The sequence below is a fragment of the Acomys minous genome (assembly GCF_964271855.1).
Source record: "Acomys minous genome assembly, chromosome: 4".
NCBI lineage: Eukaryota > Metazoa > Chordata > Mammalia > Rodentia > Muridae > Acomys > Acomys minous.
In genome coordinates, this window is record NC_140486.1 from 46,608,786 (window position 1) to 46,635,052 (window position 26,267).

General features: G+C 43.4%; 1 protein-coding gene across 4 annotated transcripts in view; it reads right to left on the reverse strand.

Annotated features, from left to right (window-relative positions):
- The window catches only part of ARHGAP26 (Rho GTPase activating protein 26), a 382,879-nt gene that overhangs the window by 155,223 nt on the left and 201,389 nt on the right, over window positions 1-26,267 (reverse strand). For all 4 annotated transcript variants that reach the window (XM_084779977.1, XM_084779979.1, XM_084779980.1 and 1 more), the window contains 2 exons: window positions 19,627-19,663; window positions 1,704-1,769 (listed from right to left, as the gene is read on the reverse strand). In XM_084779977.1, coding sequence (XP_084636103.1) covers window positions 1,704-1,769; window positions 19,627-19,663 — 103 coding nt within the window. The remainder of the gene's footprint in view (window positions 1-1,703; window positions 1,770-19,626; window positions 19,664-26,267) is intronic.

The following is a 26,267-nucleotide window of genomic DNA, read 5'->3' on the forward strand; positions in this document are numbered from 1 at the left end:
GTGCCTCACTCTGTCACTCAGGATGGCCTTGTGCAATTCCTGCCTCCTGAACAGCAGGATTATAGATGAACACCATGATTTTATCCTTTCCCTTTAAAATAATAAAGAAAAAAATACACCTCTCTAAAATTTCCTTAAAATATAAGCCCTTTAAAAACTTAGGAATTACAGCAAAGGCAAACAGAGTAGTAAAAGAGGAAATTAAAAGAGAGCAGAGAGCCACTAGTGCCACACTGAGACCTGTGCAGAGGATGTCCTCTCAGGGGCACCACAAAAATGGGCTCAAGCAGGACAGCCATTTGTTTTTAAGTTGTATTTTTCACTTAATAAATGTAAATATGGGATGTCAAAGACATTTCTATTTTTAGTGATTCACAGGACTTTATGGCACAAGTGAACCACCCCTGCTTTAGCCAAATTTGATTGATTCCTGATTTTGCATTTTAGACACATCACTGTGTATAAACACTACTTTGGCTCAACATGACCAACATCTTTATTTTCCAAAATCAATTTCTAATCACGTCTACTTGATGTTTTCTGGGTACATATTATCTGTCTTAATTTTTTGTTGAAGGAAGTTGAAGAGAAGCAATCAAACATTAAAAAACAAAACACACAGATGCTTGTACATGTCAAAGTAACTTCTTTGGAACAAGAACCCTCATTAGGACATACAGACACAAGAACTCAAGATATTCTGCTGTCTCCCACCTGTACACATGCATGTGGGTGTGCACGCGTGCGTGCGTGCATGCGTGTGTGCATGTGTGTGTATCTCCCTCTCCCTTTCTATTTACTCACTGGTAAGGTTACAACTCTTCTTTAAAAGTCAGAATTTCTTTCAAAAAATAAAAGTGTAAGTAGGTAGAACGTTGAAAATTAAATAGGCTTAGTCTCTTGGTTTTGATCAAGCTGAGTGGAGAGATGGTTAACAGCTTTTCTCAGGGCCACAATGGATCCAACACTTAAAAATGTGTGACGCCAGAACTAAGGATTCTGGTTTGTGGTAGACTGCAATAAACCAGCCTCCTCTCTCATGGCCTGCAAAGCCCTTTCTTCTCTGTCCTTGATGGTTCTCAGATCCAGGTCTGTAGAGCAGAGGTGCTTCCCTGGTGTCCACAGACTCTGCGATAGCCCCTGGACAGAATCCAGGGGTCTATGGAGTAGATGGGAAAAGAGCCCTATTTTCACTGTCAGTGGCACTGCACACTTCCCTCCCTTATGGATGCCAAATCCCAGTGGTACTAGCAATGCCTGCAGCATGGTCTGAAACTCACTATATTTTCCTAACTCTTTACACTATTACAGAATGCTGCAATTTCCAGATTATGCTGGTTATGGAACCTACCACTACAAGTTTGAACAAACTTCTTAACACAGAAGCGTATCTGCTGCTCTACTTCAGCTATATTTTCAATTATTTTAATAACTGGGTTTCAAAACTGGTTTCCATAGGCCTAAGAATTCTATTTGTATACATATAAGACACTCTTGTGATCAAACAGAGATATGGGTGACATGAAACAGGTGGAGAACTCCTCCTTCAGACCAATGTGACCTGCAGAAACACCAATAGTGGCCCCAGGGGAGTTAATGAGTTACTTAAAGTCAGAAGCAGCAGGTTAACAGGTCTGCTGCCTCACAGATAAGTGATCTTCCATGAGAACAACGCCATCTGTCCATCTGGTAGACCACTTTACCTCTGGTTTCCACCGCATGGATGCATTTCCTTATTATGCTGAAGCCGATGCTGTCCAACTGTGCCACTGAAAGAACAAGAGAAGTGCAGTCAGGCCTTGCTTGTGCAAGTGAGCTCAGTGTAAGGTGCGCACACTGGGGAACCAACCATGGTGTGGTCACAGGCGCTCTTCCCTTTCTCATGCAAAGACAAAGAAATACAAGTCAAATCATAATTTATAAATGGGTAATACTGACAAAGAGCCCACTCTGTGAACGTACTATGTTAGTTAGTTCTCACAGTAACTTTGGAACTACCCTCAGTTTCTAACAAAAGATGGCAGCACAGAGGGACAGACACCTTCCACTTTGAGCCACAGGAATAGTTGCTTGCAGTCATCTATAAAGCAAATGTGAAGTGCCTTGGAAAACTGGGTGAGTGCTTTACCGACATCGCCTCTTGCACTGGCAGCAAATCTTCTTGAGTGATAGTGGTATCAGCCCCATGTTACAGGTGGAAAAAAACTGAGGCTTAGAAAAGCTAAATATGACCAAAGTTGCCAAGTTAACATGTAGAGACACATTCCAGGGGCCAAATCGCCAAACTGCTTTAAATATGACTTTGAATTTAAAGATAATTCTGTTCTGGTGACTAGAAAATCAAGTGGGAAATGAAAGAAAGAGAAGTGACCAGAGGAACACTGAGGCAGCTGAGAACCACGAAGCTCCCTGAGGTAGAGCCCCAGAGGCATTAGAGCCCCTCTCTGCAGCACATCAGCACGCAACAGGTCTTCCCTCTGCTCAGTGCCTTCTGAGGCCACTCAGAACATGAAACAACCCACAGGAACAATTTTCCCAGGGAAAACTAGTTTCTAAGTCACAGTAAGAGGACAGACATCCACAAAACTCAGCCCCAAGCTTTGGATATCCACACATACAATTCACAAAGGAGTGAGTCTGTTTGATCACCTTCGACATTAGTTATTGTCTCTTTTCATTACAGCCTCCCCGGTGGTGAGGGCGCTTTCTTGCTGTGGTTTTGTTTTGCATCAGATGACTAAGAACACTGAGCACCTTTCCATGTGCAGATCACAATTCTCATTCTTTCGTGAAGTGCTCAGAATGCAGCCACTAGGAAAGTATGGGTTGGGCAGGAAATTATCTATTTATGCTTAAAAACTTCCCAAAACATTTATGACTGTCATCCTGTTCTCAGCAGAACCCTTTACTTAATTTTAGAGAAGTGTTTCAGAGTATCTTTTCAAAGGGTTGTCAGAAGTCTGAGGAAAAGGAACCACTATTGTGCACTGAACTCTGGGAGCTGTTGATACGAATTCTTCCAAACTTGGATGTTTTAAGAGCAAGCTTGTGAACACTGTTTCCTTCTAAACACAGATGAGCTTCATCTTGGACAAAAACCACTTCCTTACCCCAGAAACATCAACAAAAGTTTCAGAAAAGTGGAAAGAACTTGGCAACTGAGAGAGAAAGTCCCAGAGCTTAGATGACCCACCAGGTCAACTAGGAAATGAGACTCATCTCTAGGCAAGTGATAATGTGGGAAAAAATGCAAAGGAACTTTCCTGATATATCCAAAAACTTAAATTCTACCAAGTTATATTAACTATGATTTGTTTTTTGAAAATGGCAAAGATCACACTCAATGTTCGGATTGGTTTTCCCTATGGTGGTGCAATTTCTTCAATTTGTTACAAAGCAAGCAGATTTCCTTTATACTGATGTTAAACTAAAAATCCTTACAGTTCATACAGGTAACATATTTATCAGTGTATTTCAGTTGTCATATGTACATAGCATTTACCTGCTGTAGAGCAAACAGGAGCTCAAGATAACTCTGTTAAGCCTAGTTTATTACATGATAACTCTGCTAAGGCAGAGATGTATGTTGTGTTAACTACTTTGTTTTTGTAAAAAGATAAAATTATGTTAAGAAACAAGACTTCCTAAAATACAGTTTACCAACCATTGCTCTGAACCTCTAAACTAGAGCTGATACAAGTTATTGCATTGTTACTTCCCTGCACTTTTCCATCTGTCCCTTTGTCCTGTCCCCTTCCCTTACACACATGTGCATGCACACATACAAACATAAGCACGCACACACACACACACACACACACACACACACACACACACACACACAGTTTGACTTCTACTCTCATCAATTTGAATCTCCTGCAGACATCATGATGGGGTTACTAATTATTAACAACTGCATAATATTTAACTTGGACTAAGTATTGCTAATGCGACAGGGATTTCATTGTATACATAAGTAGAACATCATTTGTGATGTTGGCCCAGTGGGTTCATAACCTAAGCAACTGAGATGGAGTCTGCAAAGCGAGTCCCCATTGAAAGGTCTGGAACAACATCACCACGGAGCCGGAGCTGAGTTTGCAAGTGACTGAGAAAGTAGCCCGCCAGATGGATGTGGCTGTCCTTAATCCCCTTGAGCAGGTGATTCAGCTCATTCACTGAGCCAAGGCTCAAAAAGGTCAGGGATCTATTTGCAATTTCTGTATCCTTATAATCGCCAGAAATAATCTCTCATTAAATATCTACTAGGTCTGTATTAGTCCCTTATTTTGACTTGCAGTGAGTTGATGTAGGACCTGTGGCTCCCAGGCTCAGCATCCTGTGATGCAGTTAAAACTTAGCGTCTCACCCCTCCTTAGCCTCAAGTTCCCTGGGCCCAGGTTTACATCAGCAGCCCACACTGGTGTATTATAATTAATGTTGGCAGAGCGCACACAGAAGGCACAGGCTGACCTTCCAAGTTATAAAGGTGCAGCCATCCAAACTTTCATCCCAACGTTGAAGCCCTGTTTATCTCTCCTTTTCAGAGAAAGAAAGGAGACTGAGTCTTACAACTCCACTCTATAGAAGCACTGCAAGATGGGAAAACATGCTCATTCAGCTTGGAGCTTCTCAGAGCAAACCCTGAAGGGTACCTGAAAGTGGTATGGGTTTGGGTTACTGAACCAATATGAACTCCAGGAGGAGGAGGATGCAGGTGACTCACAGTGCGATGATAAGAACACCACCAGATAAGGTACAATCAATTCTTTCTCTTGCTTAAAAGGTGGAAACTGAAGCAGTCCAGATAAAAAGACACAGTTTTACCATAACTACTACTGCTGTACTATGAATAAAAATTAAAAATTAAAAAACCACTGATGCAAGCTTCTGGGTTCTCATCTGAGATAACATCCTCGTATCTCTAAAAGAATTATGCAGTTGGTGGTGGTGGTGATGGTGTGTGAACGTATGTGACAACTCTTAACAAAATCAAGAACATCTTACTTTTCGCCTTCCTTACACATCCAAAACATCACCAAACTTCCCACCATTCTCTCCTAACATTTCTCAATTTTGTCTAGGTCCCTCCATCATCCCTGTCTTGGTTCCAACACAATGAAAAGTAATGGTGAAGTTAAAACACTGAGTAAGTAAGAGGGCTTGCCATGGAGTATGAGATACCCAAGCTGGCCTGAGAAAAGGAAGCACAGGGATGGGAAAACCCACTAAGGTGGTCTCAGCAGGCTCTTCTCTCTCCTCTGAAAGAACCCCCAGGAGCGTGCGCAAGGCACTGTTGCCCTTTCTCCTAGTAAACTTCTCAACTTTGAGTAGTTACATCTCTAAACATATTCTAACATCTAATACAACCACCTAACAGAATGAACATGGAAAAGGACAGATACTAAGAAAGCTTCTGACTAATAGAACAGCCCACACCACAACAGAGGTGGCTAAGACTCTAGACACAGCCCTTTGAGGCGACTATACAGATTGGTGTGTTCTCTACTCTGGATGAAGTATTCTAATTTTTGCTTTCTTAGGGGCAAAAGTAAAACGTGGTTACTGATGTACTCAGCCTGTGTCCCAATGTGAATTCTCCTCCTTTGGGAACCAAAAAATGGAGACTACTGCTGAGCTTGGGACCAGAGAGCATACAGGGGGCAGTAGTGCATCTCCTACAATCCATAGCCATCTCCCCCTCAGCTATCTGGGCTGCCAGGCCAACTGCAGCAACCGCTGAGCTAGCCTCTTCATATTCCTTCTTGATTCCACTGCCTTTCCACTACCTTGCTGTCCCCATCTGTAACAGCAAACAAACAAACAGCAACGACAACAAACCATGTTGCCTCCCTACTTACAATCTGTCAGTGGCACACTCTGTCAAGCTCTTCCCAACCTTGGCTTGTCCAATTCATTCTAAAACAGGTGATATCCATTCCTTCTCTCAAAGAATGCACATGATTGCTTACATTCACAGCATCAATCTGTCCTGAGCCAACGCACCCATTAGGCTTAATACCACATAACCTCTACCCAAACAACTCACCTCGGTGCAAAAGCATTGTTATCCATCTATGAGCCAGACCCATTGTTTTAGGTTTTCAAACAACAACAAACAAAACAAACAAACAAAAAACCCAAATCATCCTTGGCCCATTTCTTGCTTTAAGGAACTGCTATCACTCTTACTCTTAGGTGTCAAGGGTAGTGTCAACACTGTTCAGGAGGTGACCCAAATCCTGAACATGAACCAGCAGAGCCTTATGGCCCAGCCCCAGCTTGCTTCTCCAGCCTCCCGAGATGCCACTCCCCTAGCTCTCAGGACCTTACCACACTGGCTTTCTTTGAGCATCTCATTAACTACATTATCTAGCCTTTGCATAAGCAAAAAGCCTAGCCTAAGTCCCTTGGCCCAGTTAATACAGAACTCTCCGTAAGTATAAAGTCCTCCAAAAAGGCTCCTTAATCTGCCCTCCTAGCTGAATACCCATTGTGTCTCATCAACCTCCGTCAGAATAGACAGCACAGCTGTCAAGCTTATATTTGTTTGTGTGACTGTAAAAAATAATGGCAAATACCAAATTAAAATATGCAATCGTGAAGACAATGGTTCATAAGTATCTCTAGTTATTAATTTCATTCACTACTGTATCTGTTACCGTGTGCCATAGTGGTGAACATGATATGAGAAAAAGAAGAGGACTCGCTTTAGGTAAGCTAGCAACGAGTCCTGGGGAGCTGCGGAGGGGCAGAATGGCACAGTCAAACTGGCCATTTACATTCCAAGTCATAAGCCTATGAGAGTAGAGGGTTATGGAAGCTTCATGTCTTTGGCTTTTTCATTTTCTGAGAGGGTATAAAGGTTAGTTTAAAACATGCCCTGATCTTACTATTTCCTTCCTGTATCAATATAAAGTGATACTACAACACACACACACACACACACACACACACACACACACACACACACGCCATTCCCTTAAAAAAAGAAAAAAAGAGAGTGAGAGAGGATAGGAAAATTAAAACCCATATTGGTCCAACTATGCAACAGAGAGAACAACTGTGGGGGGGGAGGACCCACACATTCACAGGGAGGATCATGGGGGTTATTGCCCCTTCTGAAATCACATGAAGACCCCGGGCCTAGAGCCCCCTGGGCTGTCAGCCCTGTGAGAGGAGCTATCAGAATCTTCCATTGGGACCTAGGGAATACTGGCAAAATCCTTCTCAATCATTGAGATATAAACTCTAAGCAAGCCACCAGGACCCCTTCCTGTTCCCTGGCCCCTATAGCCAAAGCTGTATTTGTCTCTACTCCCTGACCAGCACGCATTCAAAAAACGCAAACCAACTTGAACACTTACCGAATCGCACGCACTAAAGCAGTGTAGAGCGCAAAGAGCTCCTGAATGAGGAGCTGCAATGCCAAGCAGGCCTAGGGTGGAATTCTGTTTCTGTTACCTTTGGCTGAATGGTTAGCTTCCTGGAGGTGGTTCATCCCTAAACCATTCATCTTCCTGTCTGCAGAGTGGGGACAACTCACCAAGTGTCATGAGAGTCAACTGAAATGGACAGCAACTGAGGTTTACTTGGGGCTAAACAAATACTGATGAGTCGCAATACCACCAACACTATCCGTTATTACATGCAATCAAACTTAGCAGCAGGTGAAAATTTTCATGCCCAAGTTCACGTTGGCTCTCATGATAATCCCACTGGGTAAATATTGCTCCTCTTCCTGCTAATAACTGTTTGCTGTGCTTTCGCACTAATGAGGGATAATACATTACAGTTTTAGAAAATAAATTAATAAACTATGGCTGATTTGATTTTCCCAACATCTCTGCTAAACTTTAATGATGAGAAAAACCAGGCTCACAAGGCTAAGTGGTAACAACAATGCTAACAGTAGCCACCACTTAGCAAGACAGACTACATTGCTTGGGGCTATGCACTAAAAGCATCATATCATCATCTTCGTGATCTTATTTCTCACACAGGAGGCTTAGGCTCAGTCATTAAGGACCTTTTATAAGGTGGCTGAGTCAGTAAGGATGGGGACCATGGTTTTAACCCAGTCTGATGTCGGAGTTCCTTCTCTTCTGTACTACTTTCTGAGTGAATTCACTCAACAGCCAGAAAGGATGGAGAGCTGGATGACTGGTTTCTGGATCCTGCTCTTTCTCTTCTAGTAGCAGTATCAATTCCAGGGGTCAAGAGAAGTAGGGTACATGTGCAACACAAATCTTAGGCCCTCTCCTAAACATAGTGCTTTGGTAAATGGAAGAACCCCTTGGAAAGCACCTAGCACCTCAAACTATCATGGCCAGAGACAAAAAACATTACCAACACAACCGTCAGCATCCACACTACTACCTTCCCTGCAGGATAGGAAGGCGCCACCAGTGATGGGTCTTAATATGTAATATGAGCTTCTGTCACTGTGGTATATGGAATGATTCCAAGAAGCTCACAAATATTTCTTGGAGCTAACTACCTACATAAATGAGTGTTTGAAATCTGCTTGACATAAAACACACAGCATGACATTTTAAAGAAGAGGTTAAAAAACTGATTTAAAGAAAAATGATAATAATGAATATGACATATGTATATGTAAACATATGTAGTAAAGATGATATAGAAAAAACATATCTGAGCTAATATTTCACTCGCCCCAAGCTGGTGCTATGTTCAAGCTAGCTGAAAGGATGAGATACTTGGTAGTGTCTTCTAACAGTAAGATGGCCTGTTCCAGTAACACTATCCTTGCTTGCTTTCATGTCCCATATCCACTCATACACATTAGCCACGCCTGTAAGTAATAACTTAAAACACACCTAAAAGCTAGCTACTTATTGCTATACTTACAGCTAATACCAGGACCCAAGCTTGTAGAGTCCGTTTCCTGAACTGCTACAATCATCTCCTACATTTTTCTACTTTTGTCCCCTAGATTCCACTCCTTACCAACTCCAGAGTCATCTCTTTAATAACATCAGCACAGGTCATCCACCACATCTTATCACAATGCTCTAGGGGCTTTTCCAATGATAAGGACACAGTCTTACAAGCTCTCTGGTCTGGTCCCAGCCTCCCTAGCTTCTCTTCTCTGGGCCTCCTTCCATCCTGTCCCAGTGGTCCTTTTTAATATCCCTAGAGCTCCACTCACCCCCTCCTTAGGGTGTTTGTATGTGGTTGGCCCTTTCGTTGGCAATAGTAACCTGTCAACATCTCACATGCATCCTTCCCTCTTTTCCTCCAGGTTTCTGCTCAAGTGTCTCTTCTTAGGAGGGGCTAGCCATCTGACCTAACTAAGTGCCCTTCACTGATTCTCTGGCCCTTTGTTCATACTTCTTCAGAAGACTTGCCTCTACCAGAAAGCATATCCTGATCTATTTGTTTATAGTTTGTTGTCAATCTCTCTAGAATACAACTTCCATATTATACAATGTATATAAATATCAATACTTTATGTTAGACAATTCAATATTCACATTTTGTATTTTTAATACATCAGTTAAAATTTTTCAATTAAAAATTTAAAGATAGTACCAGTTTTATGAGGACAGAGGCTCACAAATGTTTCCTGAATGAAGAAACAAGTAAATTTTTATTTTTCCAGCCAAGAGACCAAGAGTCAATAGATAAAAGGTTCTCCACAGACTTAACATAATAGAACCTGTGCATATGAAGAAGGCAGGAACTATCCCACAGGGGACCACCCACTCACAGCCTGTCCTCTAGGCAACAGCCATGACAACCAAAACTCTCCTCCCCTGCCCGCCAGATACACAGTCACTGACTCTCCTTTCCACAGTTTCTAGGGACAAACAGAAAAACGAGCTGAAGGAGAGCTACAGTGACAAAAGGAACATATACAGAAGGCAGAGATAAATCACTGCTGCTGGGAAAACCCTTTTAGCCCTCTGCCTAAATTAAGGAGGCCCTAGGACAGCTGCAGAAAGAGGCCCATCAGACATAAGTCAGGAGGCCCAGGTGGCACCTCGTCAGCTGCTGCAGAGCATGGCTAAGGCCTACACATATGCCACAGAAAAGAGTCAGGACACTGACTCCAGTGCCCCTGGATCACCAGAACCATTATCTTCTGCCAGTGGACTTGGCATGCTGAGAGCATCTTAGTCTGCCAGCTTAGATTCCTTTTATTAAGGCCCCTGGGGCTTTGCGCTGACTTTGCACTAATTTCTAAACCAATAAAAATCCATGAAGACCTAAGTATTTCAAACACAGGGCCAAATCCCTCTGCCTACCAAGACCTTTTCTCCTATCTTTTTGTTTGTTTGTTTGTTTGCTTGCTTGCTTGTTTTTAACTTACCTGCTACCTCCAGATGCCCAATGAATTGTTGACTTTTTTTTCTTTTTTTGTCACAATAAACTCTGAGACATCTGAGAAAAAGATGACATTTTGACTCAGAAGCCTCAGATTTGAGCTCTGGTGCCACCACACACTGTGATGAACAGCCTTCATCTATCCACCGCCCCCCTCCCCCACACACACACATTTAAGATGAAGGCTTTAGGGAAACTAAATGAGGCAATGCCTGTGAAGACACTCTAAGTAGCTTGAGCGATGGGCACAAGCTTAGGATAGTAAGCATGCTACTGATGATAATGACAACAAATAGTGATGCTTAATGATCATGTCTACAAGCAATGGATATCTATCCCAAATTTATTTAATTTACCTACTAAGTCAAGATGTCTGTACTGAAGCATGTCCCTCCTACAAGTAAACTGAGGCCTGGAGTTTCCCACAGTCAAATATTATAGCAATGGCATTGCTGGGATTGCAATCCATGTAGTATTTCAGAGTTAAAACTCCATACATGACTCAACAGTACTCCATCTGAAACCTTACAGCCATTGCTAAGCCTTACACACACATGGTAAAAAGTACAATCTGAAATCTTTGATAAGGGTGGAAAGAAATTACCTGAGTGGTCACAAGGATGTACTCAGACAGACACCTCCAGTATCTGCAAATGAGGTCAGTAATACCACCTCCCTTGTTCGGTTCCTACAATAATCATCAATTGATAAAGTATATCCCAGACACTTAGCACACTGTACCATGTGTAGCATGAACTCTATTAAACGTTAACTATAATAATTAAAAGCCTGGACTTGGTGACACTAGGGACAATCTTTCAATCTCTACCCTCAGCTACCCCTTGATTTAGGAGTTAGAGAGGTATCCAGGCCCCTGTACCATGCTGCCTGTCTGAGGCCCAACCTGAGGTGTCAGGGGCTAGTTCTTAGCAGTCCAGATTGTAGCATCTGTCAATACAAAGCCCACATCGCGAGAGAAAGGCAAACATTAGGCCATGGCAAAATTATATGCTGGCTGCCTCTGTCAGTCTAAAGATAAGAATGGATTTCTGAAATGTCTTCCAGGATATGCAAAAAAAAAAAAAGCTTCTGACTACCTGGGCAAGTTCAAGGAGCCCTGCTGGCAAATCCAAGGACCGCAGTTGCCAATACTGTCCTAGGAAGACAGTCTCCTCACAGAAAACAGCTGGGGACCTCAAGTGTCTGTGCAGTATTTCCGCTCTCTCCAGACTCTGCCCATAGCTAAGACACTCTGGAGTTGAAATGTACCTGCTTTACTAAATATAATTCTAGTTCAATACAGCCAGGGCAAGCATGTCACAAGCAGGATCCCTAGCGAAAGGCAAGATGCAGAAATCCAGCCCCTGCACAGCCTCTTGCCTGACTCTAACTGAGCCTCGGAAGACAAAAACAGAGTGCCACAGAAACCTGCACGGACCAGGAGGGGGAAGAAGGGCCACGAGGGCACAGCTGCAGACAGCATGGAGAAGTATCTGTCTCTGTCTCGGCCATCCCTGGCAGGCAGCGTGGAAAGCTGGATGGGAAGGAGCACTCAGCTGATTGCCTCGTGGACCAGTGCACAGGAGGCCAGGCATTGTGCCCGTCAACGCTTCCACCCTTCTCAGGTTTAAAAGGGGGAAATGTTCTATTTATAAGCTACCCAACAGGGGAGACCTGGCAGCCTTTGGATGGCTCTGATCCCAAAGGGATCCTTGTTACCAATGGCTACTTCCTCCTGTCTCTCTACTGTGGGTGTTCTCACAGCAAAAGGCCGAAGGTGACCACAAGCAAGGGGGAGGTGGAATCCCCTTTCCCTGTCCTTTACTATCTGCATGAGAATGTAAACCTTTGATAATGAAGGCTGATGGACTTAGAAGCCTTCTAAAAACAGTGGCTGTGTTAACCCACCAAGGCTTCCACTGTGATCTTCAAGAATAAGTGTCTTTTCTGTCTGGCAGATCAAGAGAAGCCAAGGCACAGAGATGAAGAGAACTGAAACTGAGAGGGACAAAACTAGATAAACACAAAGAGATGGTTATACATCCCTGCCCATCTCCTCTCCTGGTCTTCAGTCTTGTCTCATAGATCAAGATAAGCCTTAATAAAGCAACATCAAGGACTGATTTCAGTGACAGCCTAAAGAACGAGAGCACATAAACAAGAGAAACAACGGAGGGTGGCTCTGCTTGACCCAGACTTTCTGTGGAAGTCAGAGCCATCAAAGCATGTAGCCGTGGCTCACCCAGCATGGGCACAGGTGTTTTTAGGAACAACTAATGGTTCTAATATGGAGAGTCACTTGCTGTGACCACCACATCAGTAAAGAATCTGATAGGTTAGACCAGCGGTCCTCAACCTTCCTAATGCTGAGACCCTTTAATACAGTTCCCTGTACTGTGGTGAGCTCCAAACATAAAATTACTTTCCTTGCTATTTCATAACTATAATTTTGCTACTGTTATGAATCCCAATGTCAATAATCTATGTTTTCTGATGGTGAAAGGGTTGTTTGACCCCAGGTTGAGAACCACCTAGCTATATGTTAGCAACTGCTGACTGCAATCCTTCTAGTTTCCATGACGGTGTGCATATGACTAGATAAAGAAACAAAGCAAAGAGCAACACATGTCAAGAGCTGCAGGAGCAAGGGACCCTGGCTACTGGTGTTTTCTTGCTTCTCAACTGTGTCTCTTGACTTCCATTTGCTCAGTTAAAAGCTAGATGCCACAGAACATTTCTGTAAATGGTGGCCTTTCATATGCCACTTATCACTCCCCCTGCCAAAAACCCATGCCATTTCAAACAGACTCGTTGTTTTAAAAATTCACCATGCATTGAGTGAGGCGTTAAACCATACTCCATGGGTAAAAGTCACCAGTGCCTGTTCTGTACATAAAGCCCTCCTGGACAACGCTCCTCCAGTCATCCCCACAGTGTCTATGGCTGCTTCCACACTAGTGCAATAGAGGAACGCAACAGTTCCACAGAAGGGCTTACTCCCTGCCCCTTTACTGAAAAGCATGATCTCTGTGTTAAGCCATGGCATGTGCACGATCTCTTCCTGCTTCTGACGGGCTGCTTCCAATTATCCGAGTCTTTGGAGAATGAATAAATAAGCTGTAGTCAAAGGTCAGGTGTGGAACAAGACTAACCAAGCATTAAAGTGTCAAAGGAGCCAGGAAGAGTACGAGGAGACTAAACCTGGCTTAGAGCAGAAGCCTGACCTTTGTGATTGTAAAGGGGGGACCAGAACCTGGATCATTGGCATTGGCAATGGCTGCCTTGTCAGTAAGAAGCTCAGGGAGCAGCTCCTTAGCACCTTCCTTAGCAGCTGTAATTCCACTCCCCCCATTCCTTCTCTGCTCAGGAGGAACTGACCACCTAAGGAGCTCGGTGCTTCTGACATCTACTAACAACCACAGAAAGTGCTCTATTCACAAAACTACCAATACATGATGAGTAACAAAAATAGCAGATTGTTTTCTGCTCTTGAATATTTCAGGGGAAATTCAACCAAGAGCACACAAGCCTCTAGGCAGAAAAGTAAAACCAAAGTAAAAGGATGTTGGTCTGAATAAATAGACATTCAAAGTTCTTGGAGAAGATAATATTACAGATAAAAGTGGCTAGTTAATTAACATAATCCTAAATGCAAATGAAGATGTCATGTTTGAGGAATTTACCACATCTACTCTCAAGGAATAAATGTCTACAGGTAACTATGTCAAATCCTAAAATGATGTAGAAGTAAGTAGAAGAAAGGAAAAGGGGAGGAGGGAGGGAAGGAGGGAGGGACCAAAGGAGGGACAGAGGAGGAAAAGTGAGAAGAGATGGATGGTAAAGTAATTTGGGTGCACATCATCAGAACTTGGGTCAAAAGGGGGAGGGGGTTCTTCAAAATGAAATTTGAAAATTGGGAGCCACAAAGAAAAGCAGAGATGAAATTTGAGAGATGATTTAGTGTAAAAGGAGTACAGCTCCCTAGTATGTACAAGGCCCTAGGTTCAATCCCCAGCATCAAGGAAGGACAGTGCAAATGACATCAACCAGTAACAAGATGGCAAAGTGTTTTAAATGTCTACAATTAGACTGGGTATTTACTTAATGCCTTTGTCTAGCACATGCAGGGCTCTGAGCCAATCTCTACCACCATAGAAAATGAGATAAAATGTCTAAAATTAGTAAGGACGGATTAATATCTAGATAGAAATAATTTCACAAATACATGGGCAACTGTCCTAATACAAGATGGCAACTGTCACTAAAAGTGGACAAAGGACACGTACAGGTCACTAAGAGATGAGGATGCCCTGAGGACTGGCAGGCAGTATGAGCAGACACTCACAACTCTTTGCTTATCAGAGCCAGACATGTGCTACTATGTAAATGTATTCAACCATCAAGAAATCACAGGGCTGAGGAATAGACAGTTGGCATGAGTGGGAAAACTTCCATGTAGGGCTGATGAAACAGTAGACAGACCACTGTAGAGAGCAACACGAGGTTATTCAACTAAGCCTAAGGACTGGCAATCGGACCAGAGAATGTACCTCAGAACAGCATCACACAAGGTCACATTACAGAGATGGCCATGTGGTGATGAGGACTCAGAGACGAGAAGCAGCTGAGGAGACAGGAGCACAGCCCTACAAACCTGGATACACAAGGGACAACAGCGTCAAGATAGAGCATCTGCCCTGCACACCCAAGGCCCTGGGTTCAACTCTTAAATAGGAGGGAGGTAAGAAATGGCATGATATGGCAGAAGATATTAATACCAAGAAAGGAAGGCAACACCAACCCGGACCACTAACTCCTTGCCAGCCTGGAATTAGTCAAACAAAAGGAGGCAGTCCTGAAACAGTGCCCACTACTTTTCACCCCATCATTATCTCCCCTGCTTGCTACACAAAGGGGTAGTCTGTAACTAACACAAGCAGTTCTCCTCAGTCTGTGAATAACAAGAGGCAGAGTCTGCATCCTTCACCTGGGATTCTTTGCATCTTTGCTCAAGAAAACTAGAATAACTTTGCCTTGTGTTCAGGAGTACAACCACTGGGGTTGGGTGAAAATTCAACTAAATTGTATCCTCGGAGCTTATTAGTCTTAATTTCTTCATCTACAATCCAAGTCAAAGGTTCTCAACAAACTTAATCTAATAAATCTCTAGTACCCAGCACATATAAAGTGCTTACTTACCGTCTATCGCTGTAAAATACTTCAACGGTAGTCAATGAAGCTTACATAGAAACAGCAACCCACTCTCCATGCTGACTTAGTATCTGGGGATCAGTGCAGCTCAAGACACTTTCCTATCAACACCTAGAAGAGTTTTAAGACGTCTTCCTTTAATAGCTCCACTGACCACTTATTTTTAAATTTCAATTAATGATCTTCTGCAGGCACTGAATACATTAAGATCTTCCTTGCTCTTTTTTCTTCTTCTTCTTTTTACATATTTATGTGTGTGGTATGTCTGCATGTGTGTGCATTTGCATGTGTGGGGGTGTGCGTGCATGTAGAAGCCCAAGGTTGTTGCTGGGAATATTACTGGGTCATTCTTACACCCTATCCTTTGAAGTAGAGTCTATTTATCAAATCCAGAGCTTCCCAACTAACCTCGTCTCACTAGGCAGCTTGCTCGGGGATCCCTTGTTTCTACCTCCAAAGGCTGGAATAGCAACAGGCTGCCATGCCCACTGACATGTCTGTGGGCTGCACAGAGCTGAACCCTGGTCCTGGTCCTCTTACTTGTAAAAGGGCTTTGAATGGTGAGCCATTGCCACAGCCTTCCTGTCTCGGTTTCTCCCCTTGTTGCTATGATAAAATATCCTGAGATAAAAGCAACTTAAGGAAGAAAGTTTTATTTAGCTCAAAATTTCAGGTATAGCTCAGCGTTGTGGGAAAGTCAAGGCACAAACTTGAAGCAGCTACTCACATGACATTCACAGAGCAGAGCCTAAGGAAAGAATGCACCCATGGCACTCTCAGTTCCTTTTCTTCTTTTCATTCAGTCCGGGGCCTAGGCCACAAAATGGTGCTGCCACATTCAGAGGGGATCTCCCCAACCTCAATTAATCGAATTAAAGTCTCTCACAGGCATACCCACAGGCTAACCTAAGCTAGTCATTTCTTCACAGAGGCTTCCTTCCCAGGTGTCAATCGAAACTAGCCACCATGCAACCTTGTTCTTGTTAAAGGCTGCGTACTACTCTGTAATTTGCTCCACTTGATAGATTCTTTAACTTCTTTGCTTCATTTTAAACAGTTCTGCACTTTAGAAAATGCCATTGTGTAAAAGTAACTTTTATTCTCCTGGCTCAGCTGCTCTCTAGGAGGCTTACTGCCTTCTCCTACTAATGTAGGCCTAATCCTGGAAGCTTTTAGCCTCCGTACAATCTAACCTAGGCCTAGAATGTTTTCAGCCTCTGAGACTTACTACTTAATAAGCTGACTCTTTCTTGTTCTTTCTGAGCTCTGGGCTGGCTGGTTCAACTCAGTTGTTCTAGCTCAAGTGCTTTTCCCAGTTGACTTATTTAATCTGGCTTCTCTCTGCCCAGAATTGCTCTGCTTGGCCTCACACTAACTCAACAATCTGGTCTTATCTTCTGGCTTCTTCTCATTTTCTGGCTTGTTCTGTCTTCACCTGAGTTCTCTTTCTCTGAAACACTTCTATTACTGTCCTGGTAAAACTAGCTTGCGCTCCCTCCCTCCCTCCCTCCCTTCCTCCCTCCCTCTCTCTCTCTCTCTCTCTCTCTCCATTGCTCCATTAAGTAGCTTCCCTTTCCTCTTGTGAGAGTTGAGCGTGTCCTATTCTGACAAATCTTCTCTGATTTGTCACATGTTCTACCACTCAATTAGACATCATTTTCAAACATGGGTGCTTCCTTCTACAAACTAACTTTACCTTCACTGTTTGGGATTAAAGGCATATGCCACCATGTCTGGAACTAAGCTTTTCTTTAGCTGATACTTGCTCTGTACCAGGCTGGCCTTGAACTCAGATGTTTGCCTCTGTCTCCTAAATTAAAGGCATGTTTGTATTCCAGGCTGATCACACAGACCTACAAAGTCTTTGGATGTGATCTCTTATTAGGTAGATCACATAGACCTAGAAGGTCTTTGGATGTGATCTCTTGCCAGAACAGCTGTGATCTGAATTAACATTCCTCTTCACTGTTGAGCCAAAAGCTAACCATTTTTTAAAGGCTTTGCAAACAGACTCCTAAAATGCTTGCAGACCAGCAAGACTGATTGGCATATCCACCAATAAAATACCAAATAGAATGTTTTCAACATGCTGTTTATACTCACACCGAGAAGCAGGTTCATAAGGTCAACAAGTGCATGTGAGAGCATGTGGCAGAGAACTCTCTGTGTGTAGGCCATCTCCATAGGTCTTGGGGTCTCTTGGAGTCTTTATTAAAAAGTGGTATGTCCCTGCCTCGGCCAGGTGTGGGAAGTTGTTCATTCAGCCTGATGGGTATCCATACTTCCTATGCTGGTGGCTTCCTCAATTTCCCCTGAAAAGCGTTCCTGCTCCCATTTCTACAATAGTCTAGAAACCATCCATCAAAGTGTGTTGTTTTCCCTGGGTGGACCCAAGCTCTATTGGCTGGATGGTGTCTTTCGTGGGCACCTGACTCTTCAGGAGAGTGAGGCAATGACAGCATCCAGAAGACCGTCCTTGTGGGCACCTTCACCTCCAGAGCTGGTCTGTCTGCCAGCCAGTGCCCTCACCTGCTGCATCACTAAGTTAGACTGCAGCCTTCTGTGCTTCTTCAAGGTTACACTATGAACTCTGCTCCCTGCCACTTAGCCAAAGTTAACCTCAGACACTCTAAACCATCTACTTAACTCAGGGGAGAGAGCAACCACTTCAGTTCCTTGAATATATACTTTTTTTTTCCTTATTCGATTTTTGAAGAGAAAACAAAACCTGGTTTTCCTCTCATAAAAATTTGTCAGTTGTAGCCATTAAATCCTTTTCTATTTTATCTGCATCTTCCGTTACAAATCATTTGCTATTTTATCTGCATCTTCTGGCAATGACTGAAGATATAGCTCAGCTTGTTTCTCTTGCACAAGGTACTGGGTTCAAGCCCAAATATAAATAAGTGCACAACTGGGCATCACAGCATACACCTGTCATCCCAACACTCAGGAGGGAGGCAGAAGAGTCAGGAGTTCATCCTTGGTAGGTATTTGAGACCAGCCTGAGCTAAAGACTGTTTGTTTGTTTGTTTGTTTGTTGTTTTAGTCTTTGAGTAAAATCTTTCAGAGAGAAACATCTGTTTCATAATGGCTAATGGCTCACACACACACACACACTCACTGTGTGTCTGTCTCTCTCTGTCTCTCTCTCTGTGTCTCTGTCTCTGTCTCTCTGTCTCTCTCTCTCTCTCTCTCTGTCTCTCTCTCTCTCTGTCTCTCTCTGTGTGTCTCTGTCTCTCTCTCTCTGTCTCTCTCTGTGTGTCTCTGTCTCTCTCTCTCTGTCTCTCTCTCTCTCTCTCTCTCTCTCTCTCTCTCTCTCTCTCTCTCTCTCTCTCTCTCAAGAAAAGTGAAAAGGTTAACTCTCCTGTATACCCAGAGAGGTGCTGCCCTGCTCCACTAATCTGACACTACTGCAGTTCACAGCAGGGCCACCTCTCAGTTTTTTCAAGTGGGTTTTCTAGAGCAAAGCTCTTGGGCACCCTGGAAAGACTGTGCTTCTTGTATTATGCACCAAGGAGATGATCAGGTTGAAGCATTTGCCCAGCAGGGATTTCCTTTTAATCCCCTGTTTCTGCAACTGCAGGTGCCCTTGAAGAGGTGGTGTGCTGGGCAGGAAAGTGCTGTGTTCTGCTGAGGTGGGGGGTGGGGGGGCACTTCCATCAAGACCAGTATCTCCTTCCCTCCTCTCTCTCTTTTCCTCTCAAAGAGCCACAAAGAAACTAGCAAGCCTTTGTCCACCTTGGCTATCTCAGACTGTGCCAGCAGCTTTCTGGCAGCACTGGACTCTTGGGTTGCTGGGTATTAAACAATTTTAAGTGGTGACCTACCATCTCAATAAGACCTGGGACCACATGAGATGATGCATATAAGAGCACCATAGAGCACATGAAGGGTTCACTACAATCTTGCTTACCTTGCTTAGGGAATAATCCTCCCAAGTACAGCTGACCCAGTATGCCCATGGCACCTCCTGGTGGCTCAGCCCTGACGTGGCAACTTCTCAAAGTGCCCCCCCCCACAACCCTTGACAGTAGAAAATCACCCCGGTATCATACTTACTCCCTTCATTCTGGCTGTCTTTGTTTGAGTTGTAGACCTAGAAAATAGAAATAAAATTTTACTTTGTGTGCATTTTATACCAGTCTACAGATTCACTGTAGAAAACCCTAAGATGGAAGGCAATTTCTGCTCCCCACCTTAAGAACCCCTCAGTAACGACTTACTCCCCAGCATGCACTTAGCTGTTATCAAATAAGCATTGATCACAGCCACCTGTGGAACGGTACAGGGCAGGGGCACTTTTTAAAATGGCAAACAAATTGATTTGTATATATAAATTAAAGAAGAGAACTAAAAGTTGGTTACAACAGATCATTAAGCGTTAACAGCACACAGGACAATGTCCTCGCATTTCACAAGAATTATCTCCATCTACATAACAGCCATGTTTGGCAAGAGCAGTTGCTACCACTGTTGTACAGCTGGAAAATGTGAGGCTTACAAAGGTGAGATGAGGTTTCACAACTAGTTAATGGCAAAGCGTGGGCAAAGACACATTATAAACTGTTGAGTGCTAACCCTAGGGCTAAGACGAGTCCTCCTTTACTCTGTTTATAGATTAGAATTTTATATATTGAGACTATATCACATTTACAACAATACTCCTTGAGCAGTTGATAGAAATCATAGACGAGAAATTGGTCTGATGGTAAAGGGGAATTTTCTCACTATAATGCAGACAATTACATGCTACAAGAGTCAGCAAGCTGCTGACTAAAGGTCAATACGATAAATGGTTTAGGCTCTGAGTGCCAAGAGGTAAAAATCAGTATTATATTGGTGCTTAAGTGTCAAGAGAGAAGACAAGTACTCACAAAATTAAAAATACAACTTCTTTGACCGCCCCCCCCCCCAAAAAAGGTCTAATAAGCAGAACCAACATTCTTTGCCTATGCTGCTAAGGGAGGCAGTCACTCCACTGGCAGGTCTCTCTCACTTGTCAACTGAAAAAAGTCTTCTGTAAACATCGTATGTGGCCCATGGTCCATACAAAAACAAAGGATGGGCTGGGCTGGGCTACTGACCATATTCCTGAGGTGCTGTTGCTATTATGAGAAATATGGTAAAATCCCTGCTTAAGAAAAGAAAACAATCATAGTGCCTGTGTAGGTATGGAAAGTTATGGGATAAAGCCAGCCATCGAAACTTAAATATCTACTTATCTATTCAACCATCCCTGGGGATTCTGATGGCCATTCTCATATAAGAAATGTTTGTTTAACCCCTAAAAGAACTAAGCCAAGCATTTCTGAAAACTTAGCACTAAAGCCCCCCAAAATGAGTTTTCCACTAAGAAATGTAAATGGGAAAATCTAGTCAAGAGTTGGGCAATGGGCTCAACTTGGCCACAGCTGGCCTGATCTTCTTTGGGCCTTTATGCCTTTATCTGGAAATTAAAGGAGCTCCTGAGAATGTCTTGGGATTGTCAAACCCCACGTCCAAGATATCATCCTGCTTTGTTATTACACCCATCGCATATATTATTATACTTATTCTCTAAAGAAGACTGAAGCCAGAAGACATTTAACAAAGACCAGGGAACAAGCATAAAAGGAACTTAAGAACTTAAAAAGATGCTCTGATGCCTAAATCGCCATCAGTGCACACACTTAAAAGTCCGAGAGACATGGCATCAAAAGGCTGGTTCTGTCCTGGACTTTGCCACTAGTCACTTCATTTGGCTAAATTCTCATTTCTTCATCTCAGAAATGGAAGTCATAATAGTTGTTTGGCAAACCCCTCCCCAGTTTGCTGTGAGCATCCATTGAGATTATGTCGAGAGGAATAGAGTGAAATAGCATAAGACAAATGAGGTTGCCATGGCCTGTGTTTCTGGCAAAAAGAATAGCTCAATCTTCAAAAAATTTGGGGGACGTAAAGACCACAAAGTCTAGGTGAAGGCCACCACTGAGGAGGTGCTGATTCCTATCTGAAGCAAAGCTGCAGGTGGCTCCCCTAGCAGCATCCAGCAGTAGGATAAATGGAGTGCCTGGACTGGATCAGCATTTGCTAATGAATCTCCATAGCATTGCACAAGGGTGACAAAGGGACTTGGAGAGCAGCAGGGACTTCAGGTAACCAGATGTCATGTCCTTTGGCTTCAATAGCTTTTACTAATGTGGCTATCAAACCTGGGATAGGAAAAAAGACCTGTCTTATGGAGAAGGAAGGTCCCTGTAGTTGGCAATCACTGCAAGGCAGGAAGGCATGAAAAATAAGGACAAAGCTACAAGGTAGAGCCAGGTCCCACCGGGACCTTGTTCAGGGAGTGAAATGGATGCCCAGGTAGTATGCAGAATCAGCAAGCCATCATGACTACACTCAGTAACATCCGAAAACAGAGTAAGGGCAATACAGAAGGAGACAGCATTTTGGCAAATTTTCTCTTTTTCCTTCCAGCCCCCTCCAATCACTGCATTTCTCCAACTCAATCCAAAGAGCCTATCCAAGAGAAACTTGTTCAGACTGTAAATGGCAAAATCCAAAAGGAATAGTGAAACACAGATTAAAAGGCAAAACCATGCCAATTACTTAGCTTCCAGGTTCCCTGAGTCTCCGGAGACGCCTGCCTGGAACACTTAGGCACTCTGAGTTGGACAGGTTTGATCAATGAGTCAAAGACACCAGAAGTATGTGCTACCCTGTCCTCCAAGGCCAAGCCACAAAACTCTGTCTGTCGGGTAAATGAGCCAAAGACAATGAGTTTTAAAATAAAGCTAACTAGCAATCCTGCCTAGAAGATGTGATCACATGGCCCAACAGGGTAGTAGACCAGGGCAGGCTGCAACCTCACGGTCACAGGAACCAGATCATGGCTTGGAAACAGCATTTATGGAATGGCTTTGCATACAAAGAAGTTACAAAGTGCCAATCACAACAGTATCCCATTCTTGAAACACCAAATGGATTAGCTTTAGTGTCACTATCGTTGTACATGTATGGAACCTGAGGCTCTCGTGTGTCTGAGGCTGCAATGATGCTTCTACAGGTCTTCTACAAGGATGTTTCAGTCCTCTTTACCAATCCAGGTAACAGCTAATGTATATAAGTACCATGCCTCTCAGTGGTCAGCACTATGGTTCATAAACTAGCAGAAGAAGAGGAACTCCACTGCACCCTTAAAAATGCTTAGCCAGCCCTACCTCATCCTTCTTCCATCTGTCTGGTGGCTGAGGTCCACAGGCCAGAACAACATCCTAAGGCAGAAGATGTTTTCGCCCATGGCTTCTGCCTAGTGACTAGCAGCTGTGTTCGGGAGTGCCCCTTGAGAACTCTATTTCACAGGGGAGAGGCTCACTCAATTCGAGGGAAAGGAGGTCAATAGAGAAGGCCTGAATCATGGCTCACAGGACAGAAACAGCCTAGCTTTTCAACAACACAGGCGAAGCTAAAATCTGTCTGTCCAAGTTGGCCAGGGTACTCCAAGACCTGGCCACAGCAGTCTGAACCCTGCAGCACTAGTGACCCCGAGGCAGGCATACGCTAGTGTCTGCTGGCTACTGAACATGAGGGCCTGGTAGACAGCCATACAAATGAATATTTATTTCTACATACATGTTTCTAGAGAATAGAAATTGCATGTGTTTATCTTATCAGAGTCCTCTGTGAATCAGTAGGAACAATCCCAACAGAGAATAATTTATGCCAAGGGCCCTCCTCTGTGTGAGACATAAGAATTCTATAGGCATTGTCCAATTCGATCCTCATATCGCCCTGGTGTTCCCAGCACAGAATGTGAAACTGAGAATCTAGAGGCCTGAGGTCAATTACTTGAGGTAAGGAATTTAGAACTGGAAAAAGGCCTGACTAGAACTCCCCAGTCTCCTTCCTAGCCCAGGCACTTACACACAAACCCCATGACACAGCAGACATGATGAAGAGGAGGAGGAGGAAGAGGAGGAAGAAGAGGAGGAAGAGGGGGAAGATAAAGGTAAAGTGATATCAAGGGCTGCCAGAACAAGTGATTCGTAAGAAGAACAATTTACCTGAGTCAGAGAGAAAATGAAACTGGGAATTGTCTTCAGATTCCAGCCTGATATACCCACCACCAGCCTGTGGCACCCACTGGCTGATAACATGGAGAACCAGCAACTCCATCCTGAAGTAATCACCATGCCAGCAAGGCAGGACTTTCACACAGACACAGGGCCCTGCAGGTGCTTGTGTCCTTACCCAGAAACTACAGGGGGGGGGGAACAATTTAATAATACACAAAGAAGCCTTCATATGCTTTCTCTGCAGCAAATGTGATTTTGCAATAAATTCTCTAAACTGCTGAGCCAATTCAATTTACATGTCCCTAGAGAATTAAAAGAAAATGCACAGAGTCATTTGGATTCTCAGAATTGTTTGTGGTTAACCTTTTAGTACCATTATCTAAGACAAATTGAGAAAGCACAAACAAGTACTTCTTTAAAAATATACTAATGAAGGCATATGTAAAACAGCAATCAGATGGACCAAGCTGACTTTTCCTTTGGACACATAGCTGTATTAGTACTTGGCTCCACAGTTCAGAACAACATCTATACAAATGAAGGCATTAGAGAAACAGGCTCATAGGCAAACACACTTAAAACTATTGCTCCTACATAAACTGCATTAATTTACCTGAAATCAGCCCCAAACTGTGATTCCCTGAGACCTCTTCCAAGTAACCTAAGACATGTAAGCTCACCCCACCTGAGTGTTCCCCTGATATGCCAATGTGGGGGCAAAATAAACAAAGTAATGAGACAATAGCTTAGAACAGTGCTCAGGAGGGCTCTGTATCGTTAGACATCAAGTCCTTTACCTGTGACACAAAGAGTCCACCATTACTAGGGCCTACATTGTCTGTCTGTCCGTCTTCCTGTCTGCCTGTCTGAGATAGGGTCTCTCTATGTAGCCCACGCTACCCTAGAACTGTTAATCCTTCTGCCTCAACTTCCTGAATACTGCAGTTACAGGTATGCACAACCACAATGGCCTTGAACTTGGACTTTGCGTTATTTCTCCATCAGTGTTAACAAGCTCACAGTTATCTGTTGCTAGATTCAAAGTCTAACTTTACCATTTACACATCCATCACTTTGTATTCCTGGGCCTCAGTTTTGTTATCTGTAAAAGGGGGCTACAAGGGGGCTGGAGAGATGGCTCAGCAGGTAAAAGCACTTGCTGCTCTTGCAGAGGACCTGGGTTCAATTTCCCAGAACTCACTTATGGTGGCTCACAATGTCTATAAAGACAGTTCCAGGGGGTCCAACACCGTCTTCTGACCCCTGTAGGCACCAGGCATGCATGTGGTATAAGGATATACATGCAGACAAAACACTCATGCACATAAAATGAAATGAAATAAAATAAAATAAATAGCTTTGGGCGGTGAGTACTAATCTATGGAAGGATTGTAGACATTATCTCAGATAAAGGCAGTTTGGGTGGGTCTTGCTTCCAGCTATGCTGCTTGGAAACACCACAGATACCCCCACTGAGATGGACATTGTTGAAGGCTGGGAGGAACCATCCTGGGTCCAGAATTCAGGAAAAGGACCAGAGACTCTGGCCAGGCTATTGTGTTTCTAATTGAACATTGATGGGAGGAGGGATCCAGAGTGAGACCAGCCATTGCACTCCATAGAGAGACAGAGGCAGAGAGGACAGGAGAAGGCTGCAAGGTCAGAGCAGGAGCACACATGCATCAGGGAAAGGACCAGCACATAGCCCACAGACACCTAGGGACCCGTCCCGTGGAGCAGACATCGGAAGGTTTATTCTTGTTTCCCTTTAACCTTTTTTCCCTCTTGTATAGGATAGCTGGGTTGTATAATGAAGTTTAACTGTTAAGAAACAGAGCAACACTAATCTTTCCAGCCTCATAGGGTTTTATAAAAATCAGATGGAATAATGGCTGAAGACTACTTTACCCAAAGAATGCAAATGTGATGGGCCACAAAGCCATCAACAGAGAATACTGCCAGCAGTGGCTTCATCTTTATTCTCCTCTCTACATGTTTTGCTTAAAACAGACAAGCAAATATAAACTATCTTTCCTGTAAGAGAAATCATCACTTAAGGGGTAAAAGGCGAAGGACAGAGCAGTTTGAGTTACTGTGTAGTACCTCATTAACAATGTTATATACCTAATGGAAACTAATTTAAAAATGACTAGCGAAGACACCATCTAAGAGCAACTTTTACAAGAACTATTCTTTTTCCTTTTTTGTTTTTTGTTTGTTTGTTTGTTTGTTTGTTTTTCGAGACAGGGTTTCTCTGTGTAGCCCTGGCTGTCGTGGACTATCCCAGAGATCTGTCTACCACAGGACTTATTCTTTATTCTTTCACACAGATTTCCAAAATAAAATAACTACCACCCACCATCAATTTTTTTCTCCATCTGATTAGATGACAGGCTCTGCAGTCAGTATTTGCATGAACTGATTTACTTCATCCTTGAGTGCATGGGATACCACCACTGCATCTATTTCATGGACTCACACAGGCTCTTTTCCAACCCAAGCTAGTATAGCCAGGAAGTTACTGAACCAGAATAAAGTAGGCTGGGCCTTCTACACTCAAGTCTGCACTCAGGCCGGCCACAATCTCTACACTCAATCAAGCTTGGCAAATATCTTGGTGATTAAAAAAGGAAGAATAAAAAC